Source organism: Haplochromis burtoni, unplaced genomic scaffold, assembly GCF_018398535.1.
Source record: "Haplochromis burtoni strain Fernald_Lab_line unplaced genomic scaffold, NCSU_Asbu1 Contig_367, whole genome shotgun sequence".
Lineage (NCBI taxonomy): Eukaryota > Metazoa > Chordata > Actinopteri > Cichliformes > Cichlidae > Haplochromis > Haplochromis burtoni.
In genome coordinates, this window is record NW_024582728.1 from 288943 (window position 1) to 304083 (window position 15141).

At 40.2% G+C, this 15141-nt stretch overlaps 1 protein-coding gene across 1 annotated transcript in view; it reads right to left on the bottom strand.

Moving 5' to 3' along the window:
• Positions 1–15141, bottom strand: part of ryr2a (ryanodine receptor 2a (cardiac)) — a gene marked incomplete in the record, with an annotated part of 281993 nt that overhangs the window by 173469 nt on the left and 93383 nt on the right. Inside the window, 8 exon segments of the mRNA XM_014340412.2 lie at positions 117–321; positions 3670–3862; positions 5073–5314; positions 5408–5541; positions 6518–6636; positions 8923–9018; positions 9273–9408; positions 10097–10280. Coding sequence (XP_014195898.1) covers positions 117–321; positions 3670–3862; positions 5073–5314; positions 5408–5541; positions 6518–6636; positions 8923–9018; positions 9273–9408; positions 10097–10280 — 1309 coding nt within the window.

Consider the following 15141-nt stretch of genomic DNA (forward strand, 5'->3'; position numbering starts at 1 on the left):
TAGTTACTGGTTATGGTTAAGGGAAAAAAAACTTTATTGAATGACTTCAAAAATAATTAAAAAGTGAACTTAAATCAAGTGTGTTATTGAGAAAAATGGAGCAAGACATTTCTGACCTGGCTGGTGTCTACAGGTATAGGGGTGAATGCTGCCTGGCTCAAAGTGACAGTCGGTCCCAGCTGATCTCTGGTGGCAGTCTGATCCTGACTAGCCTCCAGTTTCAGTTTCTCCCTGGGCAACACTGCTTCATAGCAAGGGGCATAACCAGGAGGAGGGAGGAACTTAAACTCCCCATGACGCCCACCAAGGAGGAATCGCACCCTGCAGGTGAAACAGGAAAGTTTGTGAAAACCAGAAAACAGCCCAGTGGCAGCGCTCCTGGGACCGACATTTATGTGATAGATCTGGGACAAAAATTGCCTTAGGCATTCAAATTTGGGATGTCAGTGATGATGATGATGATGATATAAAAAGAAAGGTACCAAAAACATGTGAGTTAGTCAGCCTGCTACAGTTGTGCTATTTGTCTTCATATTGCTGACCAATTGATATACTGTTACATTTTTGGACAGTGACAGAGTTTTTGGTACTCTTGCCTCCGTACACACCATTGTGAGTTTTAAGTCAAGCGATCAAGATCCAATGAACCCTTTCACTAATACTGGTCACTAGAGTGGACAGCTATTCAAAGGCTGTTTTCTTGTATTTGTGTCAGTGTTGATGGTATACTTGCACATAAACCACTACATTGGACACTGATGTGTCACTCCATACCTGCCACTCACTGGCCGTTTAATGATACTGTAGATCAGGGGTCGGCAACCCTGGGCACACGTGATTTTTTTTTTTATTTTTAGTAACTATAAACAATGAAAGGTGGTGGATTGGCCAGGTGCTGGCAGATCTGTAAAAATAACTCAGTTGTTTGGTGGTGGTTTCTATGGCGGAGCTTCCACAGAGGCCAGCAGGTGGATGAGGGAAAGGGGAGGCAGGAGGAGGAGAGACCCGAGGCGGCCGCCGGTCCGAGTGTCAGGTGAACTGAACTTCAGGTAAGAAGTTACGACCTGCAGTCCATCTGGGTCAGATATAAACCAAGTTTAGGTGGAGTTTATTTTCGTTGCGCTGACTTTTTACAGTCAGTTACAATAACTCGTACTGCTTACTAGCTAGCATGACGGAGTTTCTATACAGCTGGGTGGTGCTATGATGTTACTGATAGTGAACTTTATTTTATTCATAAGGTTAGTTAGTAGAGTTGCCAACCGTCCCGTAAAAACTGAATCGTCTCGTATTCAGAGAAAATATTACACGTTTCGTATTGAGGTGAAAAGGAGCACAGTTTGTCCCGGACTTCAGCTAGAATGGAAAAGCTGGATTTATTCTGTGTTTACGCTGCACAGCTGCCTCTTCTTCTCTCATTCTCTCCCCCTCCCTCTCCTGTTTCTACTTCAATCATGAAACTGATCAATGATCAGATGATCGGCTTTTCTGTCACAAGTCCCATCTCTCTTGTTTGTTTATCGCTCGCTCTGATGCAAAATGTATAGAAATGTACAGAAATCATACATATACCAACAAGACAGTGTACATCACTGTCACAACAGCGTCTGTTTTCATACAAAGGCTTTATGGCTTTAATACCTGGTGGGTTGGTCTCGTCAAAATGCCCGTGTCCCAGTCCAGCCTTGGGCACGACACGCAGTGAAATAATCTGATAAGGTGCATAAAAAATAAATGGCCAGCGGTGCACATCGCAAATTAGCTCGCATACACACATTAGTTGTGCCGCTTCTTAATGACAGTATCTTAGCTAACAACCCCAACTACCAGATTCGACTTGTAATTGGCTAAAAATAACTTTGCCTACCAGTGAGAGGGACGTTGCTAGCTGGCAGTTTTTTCAAGCGATGTTGAAATTTCCACATTCAGACACTTCAAATGCTTCAGAAGCTGTCCGCTCAGCGCAGCATCAGCACCATGGAAATACATTCAAAGACTGAATTCACAATGAGTTTTTGGGACTTTCAGGTTTATGGACCAATGTTTTCTTTTCTGATCAAACCAGAAATCTTTAATGAGCAGCTGGATTTGTCTCGTATTAACTGCCTGGACACAGAGGACATCGAAATGCAGCTGATTGAACTGAAAAGCTCGACTCTGTGTAACTGTCTTCAGAACATTGCAGAGGCCTTATTGACAGTGTTTGGCTCTACATGTCTGTGTGAGCAGATTTTCTCTCACATGAGTCCTCAGGTAGCCTCTGAATGCTGGACACTCGGAGACCTGTGTCTCTGAGTGGGAGACCAGAGATCACATTAACATGTGTGTCTCTGTATTAACAAACATGCCATATTGGCCCAGTTTATTATTTCGCATCATTGTTGTGAGGAGACCATAAATAGCATTTGCACTCTTTGTTGTATTTGCTGTTAGGGATAAAAAAGTGTTTTTTTGTTTCAAAATAGCTGATAACTATTCGCTGATAGCTGCCAACATCTGCAAACAAATATAATTCTATAAATTTGTTCTATATAGTGTGTAACTGTTCATATAGAGCGTTATTAAATTTATTGCTAATGCAATTATATGGCACACTGACTTCTGAGGAAATTTTAGATGGCACTCATCATCAGAAAGGTTGCCGACCCCTGCTATAGATGTATGACGTGTTTCATTGTAATGATTGTCATTTAACCCTGCCATGCATGAATTATGACAACCTCAATCAGGATTTTTTCTTAAGTATTTTTTATTCATCTTTTAATGCCTAAAGATGAATTAAAATACTTAAGAAAAAATCCTGATTGAGGTTGTCATAATTCATGCATGGCAGGGTTAAAGTGCTGACATTGAGCCTTTCAGGGGTTTAACAAAAATAGGTTCATTGCATTAACTGACGAGGAATTTTATGCATAGCTCCCATTTTCGTGGGCGCAGAAGTATTTGGGCAAATTAACATCATTTGTTTTTAATACTTATATTAACATTCATTTGCTTTACTAGGTTGAGATAAAATGACTGACTTGGCCAGTAAAGAATATTCTATATGTGACGAGACATTAGTTTGTAGGTTTGAACCCCTATATATTGAAAATTCCAGCTAAAAGCTAAATACCAAATCTACAGGGTGGGCCATTTCTATGGATACACCGTAATAACATGGGAATGGTTGCTGATATTAAAGTCCTGTTTGTGGCACATTAGTATATGTGAGGGGGTAAACTCCTCAAGATGGGTGGTGACCATGGTGGCCATTTAGAGGTCGGCCATCTTGGATACAACTGTTGTTTTTTCAATAGGAAGAGGGCCATGTGACACATCAAACTTATTGGTACTGTCACAAGAAAAACAATGGTGTGCTTGGTTTCAGCGTAACTTTATAAATCCCGGTGATATCACATAATTGTTGTCCTAATATAACAACAACCCCACTGATAACTTTTGCAAGACACTCATCAGGCAGTTATTGTAATAGTCTCAGAAGTATGCTACGCTGTTTTTAGGACAACAATCACTCTACAAAATCAGGATGTGCATGTAAGTTGTGCTTATAGTCATTATACAGTTGCAAATCCATTTTAAAAGACAAAAATAAAGCAAGCTTCATGGAGAACAAAGACAATAACTCTGTTATCATGCTGTGTTGATGAGCTTCAGTGAAACACTGACTTGACCCCAGCAGAGAAGCTCGCCACTGGGAAGAAAAGGCCATCAGAGTTGAAGTTCTCAAACATGCCCTGAACTGGCTGGCCATTGATTCTGAAGGAGATACTGGGCACACTGAGGTCCAGGCAGCAGCTCACCACATCTTCTGATCGAAGGAGATGCTGATTGGGTGAGCTAACAGTCCGCGCAATGCAGCCTGCACAGGATACACAGAAGTGCAGCGAGAATTAGTTTAGTTTGATTCCAGTCTGAACTGTTTAAGTACAAAACGACATCAGAGTTTATACCAGGACATTTTTCCATTATGGTTTTTGCTTTTACTTTACAGAGTATTTCCTACGTTATTGTGATCTATTAACATGCTCACAAAAGCATTTATGTTTTCTTTTTTTCTTTTTGGCCTTTTTCAGCAGAAAAAACATCTTGCAGGCACTTTGCATAACTGTCCAACAGTTTAAAAAAAACATAGTTTCATACAAAGATCTTTTCCTTTTTTAAAATCTATTTCTGTGCATTTTAAAATAAATAAATAAATAAATAAATAAATAAAAGGATCCATAACTCGAAAGTGTCCTAAAAATGGCGAACGTGGTTCAGGGGGTTGGGAAGCTCATCTTGTAACCGGAAGGTTGTCGGTTCAATCCCCAGCTCTGTCTGTATTGGTCGTTGTGTCCTTGGGCAAGACACTTCACCTACCGCCTACTGGTGTTGGCCAGAGGGGCCGATGGCGCGATATGGCAGCCTCGCTTCTGTCAGTCTGCCCCAGGGCAGCTGTGGCTACAATGTAGCTGCCTCCACCAGTGTGTGAATGAATAGTGGCATTGTAAAGCACTTTGTGGCTCTTGAAAAGCGCTATATAAATCCATTATTATTATTAAAATGTACACCGTATTGGTGCTTTCTGATATGATGTTAAATTAATAGCTGAATTAACAGCTGTAAGCTGCTCAGTTCTTGAGGCAGCACAGCACTCTCACACCTAAAGATTGTGACCACTATAGTCCACATTCAGTAGTCTCACATTTCAATGGGAAAACATACTGACAACTGCCAGTGCCACCCTTCAGTCTCCTGTTAGACACACCTATGGTATTAATTTCAAAATCTTGCTTATTCTCAAGATATCACATTCACAAGATTTTCAGAAAACATTAGTTGAGATCAGTGAGATTCTAGGAGGTCCTGCCATCCTCCAATTTGAAAATCCTAGGTGACTTCCATCACGAGTTATTGTATTCACAGTATTTTGACCTTTAGGTTGAGGTCACTGAGTAGATACAACTATGGTATTAATTTAAAGCTCCTACATTACCTCATTCTAGGGCTGAGGGGTAAAAATGATTCTGCACAGACTTTCATTATCAGTGAGTTAGTAATCAAAATCACACTGGACACACACAGCTCACCTGACCAAAGATGGAGTCCATCAAAGCCATAGGAATAGAGGTCATCACCCACCCCGTTGCCTCCCCACCCCTCTCCTCCACTGGGGTATGGTGCATAGCCATTGGTGTTGCCCCAACCCACCCTGAGGTGAGTGGCCTCTGCTGTGACAAATGGCAAAACCTGATCCACAATCAGCTCGTAGTACCACTTCCTGTACTGGGCAGAGCCCTCACTGACGCCCAAAAAGATGTTGGGTCGCATGCTGTTGGAGTGAATGAATGTCAGTGAGTAGGTAAATCCATTACTGACATGGGATTCCACAATCCGACCATTGCAAATGTTTGTATTTGTTTACCTGCTTATGTGGTTGATCAGGCGGGTCTGCAGTAATAAATCTCTTCCTGGCAGCAGGTTGTCACAGATCAGGTGCTGGTTAGAGCGCACTGCCACACCGTGACACACACACAGTGAACACAGCACGTCTAGAACCTAAATGGTATTTATAAACAAGACGGATAAGATGTTATTGTCTCTACGATATAAAGAGACACAAGTAAACAGGTAGTGACATCTATACTGAACTGCTGAAAAGGTCAGTGGTGGCTGGAGACACCACAGAGGGCTCAGAGCGTCCGTTCAGTCTGTATTTCTGACTGAAACCTACTACAATGAACACATGAGTATCAGGACTGTACCATGGAGCAATGGGAAAAGGTGGCCTGGTTTTCTTTGACATCTGGTGACAACCCAGTGCATTTAGCTGTTACTCAAAGAAATGATGGGAAACACTGCAAGCTGGCACAGGCAGTGTGATGATGACACAAGAAACTTTTGGTCCTTAATGGTAACAGTATTCCCTGATGGCCATAACCTTTCCCATCAGGATAATGCTCCTTGATACTAAATGATTTCAACACAACAAAAGGTCCAGGATGTGGATCTTCGGTGCGATACACTGCAACAAGTTAGATCCATGGAGGCCTTACAACAAAGTACTGAGTGAAAGGATCTGCTGCTAACATATTGAGTGTGTTAGCAGGATGTATGTTAAGTAAGAGCTTTTAATGAGCATAAGATGGACCTAAAAAATATTAGATTGCTTGTTTTAAACACCATGTATAGATGTTCAGACTTTAATGTGATTGGTACTACATCCATGCTTCAGCATGAAAAAAGGGTGAAATAACAAGGCGGAGTCATAAAACATATCTCGCCAGACGTAATAAGGAGAAGTCGTCCTGCAACAGAGGGTCTGACCTCACAGAGTCCTGTTTTCAACATCATGGAGTCAAATAAAGAAACAACACATACCGACAGAATCTAAATCAACAGAATAACCAAGGCAAGCTATCCAAAGAACAGCCTTTCTACCTATAAAAAATGATGCAAGTGTACCAGGGATAACTAGGCTTTAAAATATACTATCATCACCAGTTTATGTTTGTGGGTAAGTAAGTGCCCGTACCTTGTGGTTCCGACCATGTTTGTCCAACAGAGATATGATAGACTTGATATGTTCCTCTTTGATTATGTTAAGTGCTTCAGGACTCTCCACCAGTACACAGTGAAGCACCTCCAATATACCTGTAATTGAAAAATAAGGTGCAGTGTGACGATAACTTGATTCAAAACCACAGTTCACAAAAAGCTAAGAGTCGGTTTTACTGTCAAAGTTTGGAGAACCGATAATGGCTGTACAGGTCCCAAAGCTAAGAGCAGAGGCAACTAGCTTACTCATCACTCAGCTCTACATCTTACTGTCGTTAGATATGTAAAATAATGGAAATACTTCTAAAACATACAGGACACCACTAAAAGATTGAATTACAAATGCAACTAGAGCAAATAGAGAAAATAAATAAAATGTTAAAAGTGCTTTTTAAATATTTCTTTTTTAAGTTATTTAAATATTGTTCGATTAATTTGCAACTGATTTTTGTAAATTTTTATCGATGTATTGCCAGATCATAACAACAGAGTAGTTAATGCCTTTTTGTATTTTGTAATCGTCGATTCTGGTGTATTTCTCTCCGTCTTCACTTTCTTCCCTTTTGAATGTATGATTTGTTAAACCTGCTGGTTCATGTTGGACATCATCATCCTGTTTATAGTCTTTTCTCTTGCCTGCCCTTTGACTGTTTCCAGGTTCCTTCTACCTGTGGTTTGTTACAAGTCATCACAAAGCAGGTTACACTGTAAGGTAAAGACAGTGTCACAGGTAGACTCTAAATCATCAGAATGTGAGTACTAGGTAGACTACCCCATATGTTGGTCGTTGCCGTGGTTTCTCTGCTGTGTTTTTGTTGTTTTTCTTCAGCAGATTTTCACTGTTTTTGCTCTCTCTCCATCTGCTTCTCTATTTTTCTTTCCCTCTCCTTCTGTGAACTTTGTGCTCAACTTCTCTTTCTTTCCTCTTTTTCTTTTCCATCCCCCAGTTTTGTCCATTGTAATTGTAATAACTCAAAAATCCTAATAAAGTTCTAATAAAATATGACTACCAGGTAGACCATTATGGCAAACGGTTCACTTGGGAAAGTAAATCTGTTGGGCATTTTGGTCTTCTCACGACAGTTCTGATTGGACAAGAACAAAAAAAACCCTCTAGTCACGCCTTACTTTTCGATAGGTCCATCCACTTGACGACTTACTTTCTCTGTTTAATTCAACCTCCTTAGAGATCCTTGATTTCATTGCTCAACTCACAACCAGGAGTCAAAAACATAAAACTAAGCTTTGGTTCAATAATGCCACCAGATGACTCAGACACGTGTGTAGAAAAACTGACCGAACATGGAAAAAGGATACATTTCATGTGTCTTTTGATAACTTTGAATCTTTGTTAAATTATCAGAAGACTGTAAGAGCAGCAAAAAGAAGTGTTTCTCTAAGATCGTGGCTAACAACTGTCACAGACTCGTACTGTACTTACTGTGATTAACTCTGTTCTTAATTCTCCTACTGCTGCTCCTCTTATAGCATTGCAGGCAAGTCTTCAGCAATAGGATCACAGACTTCAGGTCTCATATTGTCCCTCCTGTTCCTGACTCATCTGTTTGAAAAGCCACTTTTATTCTCTGGCATTTAAATCAGAATGAGTTCTGTACTCATTTCATTCTTACTTTCTTAAATTATGACATCTTTTCCTCTGTTGTTATCTCATTTGATTATTTTAGACGTACAGCACTTTGGTGAACAGCCGTTGTTTTAAATGTGCTAAATAAATAAATTTGACTCTGTCCTGTTCGTTTCCTATTATTTATTTATCTGTAAATGACACCAACATCTAACTGTAGTCTGTGTAATTCATCAGCATGTTTTTCCACCGTTCACTTGTGGGTTTACCTCAACCAACTCCAACAGTTTGTCTGTGACAACACAGCAACAAACTCTGCTGACTCTTGTGTTCTTTGTTTATTAAATTCTGGATCCTTTTTATGTTTAAAGCAGCTTTATTGTGTTTTGGTGAGCAAAGCCTGAATCCAACTTACCCAGTTTCCACACTGCACTGCGCTCATATAAACCTTCAGTTCATCCATGATCCGACTAAGAGAAAACCCCTCATTGCTCAGAATTTCAGTTGGTTCCCACTATCATCCCACTATCATATTGCTGCTTTAGTCAGTAATATAAACTTGGAAGCTTAAGGCACAGTCATGTTTCTAACAGCTGAAAAGGTGGCTTCTTGTTAAATTAGCTGAAGCCTTTTACGAGGTGATTAAATTGACTTGTCATCTGATGTCAACTGCTTTTTCTACGTAACATCCATTTGTATGTAACCAAGGCATTTCTGAGAATGTGTACTTTGACTTCAGCACCTCTTTTACATAATCATAAAATATATTATACCATGTAAAAGACAAGCTAACCTACCAGAGCAAGCCTCCAGTCGCTCCAGTCTGCTAATGAGCCAGTCCAGTGAACCAGAGAACTGGGCACAGTTCTTCCTGTTCCCTCTGATGAGTGCAGCTAGAAAGATGAAAATAAGTTGAGAGAAATGACATGATATCAAGAGGTGTAACAACAGTAACATAGAAAACTCTTACTGAGCCCACATGTCACCTGTCTCTGTCCTCTGATCCCTTTCTGAATGAATCTCTGAGCATTTGTCATCTCTTAAAATAACCTGATTGTCTTCAGGTCTAATATGTAGTTTTAGGTGAGTGGAATTACAATTTGAGTTATTGCACCTTTTCTGTGCTTCTGTCTGTGCGCTTGTTTACCCAGTAGCTGGTAGAGGGAGTTGAGAATGGCGCTCCAGGCCTCTCCAGCCTCCTTTCCAACTGCCTCCGCAAAATGAGCTGCACTACTGTAGACATGAAGCCGATCAATGCACTCCAAGACCAGGCTGATCATCCCCTAGAAATATGAAAACTGTTGTTTTTACTTTATTCACCTGAAATGAGCTCTACAAAACAGAGTGTAGTCACAGAAAAGTTAGGAAATAAAAGCAAATTGAATGCCGTTAAATCCATTCTATGGATTTGGATATAGATAATGTGACCAAGCTAATATCTGAGTTGAAAAACACAGACGTGCCAAAAAAACTGCATTTCCTCTAATGGCCACTGGAAGCTCGAAGTGTGTCAATTTCTCTCCAAGTAAACAGGAGCAAAAAGCATGTTTACAAGTTAGTAGAGAAATGGTTTGGGCCACTGTGAATATTTTCAGCCACTATGTACACAATGTGAAAGCAAACATGATATAATTGGCAGTTCTTTGAGCAACAGTTTCACAGACATGGATTGTGTCATTAAAAGAAAACAATTCGTGTATACAGTAAAGTAATTGATTCATCTTTTCTTTTTCTTCTTAAAATAACATTTTAGACATTAAATATTCCAATATGTTCCATCATTAGAAATAAACCACTACAAAATTCACTGGGGGTGGATGTACTGTATGTATGTACTGAGGCAGAATATATAAATATATTAGACTAAATCTTTAAAATTGGAAGCAAAAACTGTTAAAAATGATCTGAAGTTAGTTTGTTGGAAAGCTTTCTTCACCTCCATAAACACACATATGTCCAAGTGCACCCTACCTCTTCCTGAAAGAGGTTCTGACGGTTCTTCAGAGCTCGCAGTCGGTTCTGCTTGTCTTCATGTTCTAGGTGATCTCCAGGCGGTTGGAAATAACCTATTAGATCCTGGAGGCTCAGGCTAACTGAGTCTATTGGCAGATCCAAAGTAAAGCTTCTTCCTTTCTTTCTTAGTATGTCCAGACCCCTGGGAAATACAGAATGGAGGATGTCAGTCATGCTATAAACTAGAGAAGCGGAAAATGTCACCTTGTGTTACGCAAGTTTAGCATGTTCTGCTGCAAGAGTGTGAATGTAGATGCAAATGAGAAAGAAACTAAAATGTGCCGATCCCTCTCCTCAGCCTAATCACTGATTTGATGTTTCTCTTGTGTTGAAGTCATAAACACAGAAAGACAGAAAGATTGTCTGAAGGATTCCTTCATTTTTTGCATCCTTGTCTTCTAGATGACCCCAGAAATTAACCTGCAATTTTAAAGATTATCTCAATTCCCAAAATGAAAAGAGAGGAAGACTTGGAAGAAGAGTCGTTCACAAGGATCCAGAAGTCAGACCTTTATTGATTTGGATGAAAATGGAATGAAGCATGTTAATACACGTGGGTTTTTCTCAGTGTGACAATATGTCTGTGGATTACAGCTGACAAACAATAAAGAAAAAATGTTTAAATATGGTTTTGGCCATCGTGACATCAACTAGTTGGCAAAGTCCCGTTGTGGAGCTTTACACTGAGCATATTCACCGTGTTAGCTTTTTGAAACAGACATCAAAGCATGACCAAGTGACATGTCTGACTGAAACCTCACACACGAGAGACTGAGGGGTTGGAAAAGAAATCTCTCAGCTGCCTAATCAGATTAGTAATCCTATGGGGTTGCAGAGTCTGTGTTAAGGCTGTTTCGGGGTTAGTTGACCGTGACAAGCTTGTCAGTGTGAGCTGATCATTCATTAACACGTCCTTTGTGCTGTGTTTTTCTTTGATGTAGTCCAGCTCAAACTCATTTTCTGGAATTATTGTTTAACCCTCTCAGGCTCAAATTAAACTTTTTGTTGCTAATGCACAACCAAGTCCTGCAGTCGTACTTCTGAGTAAAAAAAGCCCAAAAAAAACAAAAAAAATATGTATGTGGGGTAATCGGGTTGTTAGTTTTTAACTGTTGCAAATCGGCAACGCCTGCCTTGAGAGGGTTAAGATGTAGGACATCAATTGAAATGTCTTATAAGTAGACCTGATATTGTAAAAATACACATTCAGCGTATAATAGCCCCATAAAGTATAAAACAAATTGCATTAAATGACAACACTGTTACAGAGGGGTGGAGAGGGGTTTGGAGACTCTAGAATCCAGCTCGGCTTGTTGTTTTCACGTACAAAAAGAAGAAGAGCAACAGATCGTCCAAGTCTCACAGAAACCTGATCTCAACAACATGACTGACAGTACACTAAATCCACAGGTGAACATTCTCCTCGATAGCTGTGGTCCCAGATGGTATTATAGTAACTGGTGGGTCCATAACAGCCAGGAACAACATTCTACTTAACTGATGTAGGGCTGAACTTCTACTTGTACCAAAATTCTATTCAAATGTCTACTGACTACGTTGAATGAACATGTGACAAAGCATTTGTCTATGTGTCCAATGTGTAGGTTCCTAACATACTTATCATCTTGGCATTTCCCCTCAGCACTTCAGCCTTACTTTCCCAGTCATTTGGTAACTCTTCCCTATCACCCAGAACCTATTTCAACTTCTCCCTGCACTCGTTGCAATATTCTTCCTTCTCCAGCATCCTGTGGCTTTTTCTTCTTGATTTCCAGAGTGGAGTCAAATCCCACAGTCCCTGTAGTCTCCAATCCCTTAACCCACTGAATGCATGCTTCCAGTTTACACTCCGAATTCTGAATCTTATACCATTGTTACAAAGATGATGGTCAGTTGTCTAAAATATACTGGACACTCTCCAAAATAGATGAATCAATATGCCCTCCTATTGCAAAATGGTAGGCAGATTTATCAGTCAGCTTAGACCAAAGTCTCTGGTCTCAGATATGTTTAAAAGATTTTAAATAGATTAGAAATAACATGAAATGACATCCCAATGTCTACAATTAATACAATACAAAATACAACATAGAGTGCTCTATACAGGTTAATGAATCAAGGTTTTTGCCATCTTTTGCTGGTGGCCTCTGCTCTTGAGGAGTCCACTCTGCAGGTGGAGAAGATGTAGCAGAGGTGGAGGATGAACTCAGCCTCAGTGTCTATTGTCCTATGCAGTGTATGACTGAATGTTGGGGTGGGTGTGGTTGGGCCTGGGGCCCCTGCCCTTGGTAGATCCCCCCCCCCCCCCCCATCCCCAGTTGCCTCCCTCCTTCCTTGGATCCTCCATTGAGGCACAGGTGTGTTACTGAGGTGTAGGGGAGACATTCCTCCTCTGTCCCCTCCTGGCCACCTGCGCCTCAGTTTTATTCCACAACTTAGACATTTGTATTACTTACACTCTCATTGCACATTCATATTGGGCCTCAGGGGTTTGGCACACACTGAAGGGCGTCCAGAGGACGGTCTGTTTATTCAGCCTCACCTCTGGTGCTGGTGCCCACGTCTCATTTTTAAATATATGTAGACAATATGTGTTCTAGGGAGGAGCCGTGCTGACACCAAGTGTTGTCTGGCAGAAGGTTTTTGGCACCATGCTACTCGCCTGCTTAAAATGCATTTTAGATCAGCATGCATCAACACCACATATGGGTGGGCGGAGTGAGGCATGGGGTCTTAGTGTACCACGTTCATTTTTGTGTGTCTCCATGTTGGGCGAGTGCGTGAGTCTTTGTATATGTGTGCATGAGGGTGGAAACACATGTTAGTGTCTGTGTCTCATTCTCTTGGAACATATCAAGCCCCCCCAGGTGTGGGCCCATTTCTTTTAATTTTACTTAATTACAAAAGAGTTGTAAAAGAATAATAAAGTACATTTTACATTTACTTAGGCTCTATTTACATTTTATGAAACAGGTAAATGTATTACACCAAAATAAACCAGGGAGGAACAAATAAGTTAATACAACTTTATATTGATTGTTTTGTGTATCTTAAATCAACTTTCAGTGCAGTTGTTCTGTCAGGTATACTAAGACAAGTGAAAATTTGTAAAATAAAATTCTATGCCCAAAAAAGTAAATCACAAATTTCTACTTCTTTGTTAATAAAATGCAATATGAATAATTTCTTCAGTTCTCGCTCTGGATATAATTTTCTTTACACTGGTCCAATATTGCATAGAGAAAATCAACAGTTACATACAAGGTACTGACGAGAGAGGTGGGATTGAAAAGGATTGAAGTGGACCTGGCTTATCTCTCATCTGAGAGAGTGTAAAAAGACTTAACATCTAGACTTTTATCTTAAAAGTGATACAGAGCTGTATTATAAACCGACCTGACTTCAGATATGCGGAAGAAAATGGCTGGATGATATATTATTCTGTTATTTTAGATTTTAACTTTTATCGAAGCGGTCGTCATAAGTTGTCAAACAGCACAATGCACCGCACTTTTCAGTTGCAATTTATTAGGTTTTCAGATGTTAATTCATCATTTTAGTAACACATTAACATGAACGTAGTAACATGTTTTCATATCATATTTAACACCGGTTTATTTTAAAGTGTTTTTTTTCTTCATTGATAATGCACAATGTGACATTAAAGCAGCACAATTTAACATTAAAGAATATGAAGAATATGATAAATGGTTTAAGCTGCCTGTTATTGGTTTTTAACATTTTCCATTAAATGAACATCCTTTTTATTTGATCTTTTTTTCAATCGCTAGAAAAATCAGATGTTTTTTACAATAGCTTCTCTTAAAGTTCTGGTGATCATTTTCAGAGCCGTTCATGGTCAGATACCTCACTATATTAGTAAATTTCTTCATTCATAGGTAACTGCCATGTCTCTGAGATCAGCTGATCACTTGTTGTTGCCTGTTTGTCTAAGTTACAGAGAAGAGGAGACTGTGCTTTTGGAGTTGTAGACACCCAGGACACCAGGTTTCGAAACTTGCTTCCATTGGACTCACGATCTATGGAAAGTGTTGAAAGCTTCTAAAAGAAGCAAGTGGAATTGTGTAGGATTGGCTTTATTTAGTTTTATGAATTTAAACTGTTTTAATTCTTCCATTTTACTTTGTATTGTAAAGCACTTTATGACTTTTGTCCTGTATAAATACAAATGTTGGTTATCAAACATTAGGTCTCTCTCTTCTAAGACCCTGTTAATAAATAACATTGATTTATTCCACCTTACAAAAAGTTTGTTACTGCAGGATGATTTTGTCAGCTTAAGTGAATCAACACCAGGAGGGGGAGTAGCAGCAATCATCAACTCCAGCTTATTAATCAACCACAGAACAACAGAGTTATAATTAGGGATGGGTATTGATAAGATTTTCACGATTCCAATTCCATTTTCGATTCTGTTTAACGATTAGATTCTTTATCGATTCTCTTAGCGATTCTTTTTAAAAAAGGTCGAATAGCTTAGAACTTTGTTTTATATCTTCTCTTTGAACAAGATAGAAATTTAGGAGTAACATTGTCATGGTCCGCGGCCCGGCGTCCGAGGAGCTGATGGGATGCCCACGGGCGTGGCTGTTAACTCCACACCTGCATCCCATCCCAGGCGATCATCAGGTGGACTATTTGATCCAGCCCAGCCTGCTGCTCCACGCCAGTCCGTTAGTCATCTCACAGCGGTAACGTACACCTGCGGGAAAGCGATTGTGAAAACTCTCATTTGTCTGAATGAGCGCTAATTCTGTCCTGTGCACTCAGATAACAGCTCGGCGTGTTTTTTTGAGCCACCTGCCTGTCCACCTGCCCGTCTGGAGTTTGGATCGCCTTCAGTACTCGTCACCTCGACTTTCCTGGAGCTCCCCCGCGGACCCTCACCCCTCCCTCCGGCTCCCACGGCCCCGCTTTCACCGTAAGACTCATACTCTCCCCCACGTATGCTGCTATTTCCCCGCGCCCCAATAATTCTTTTC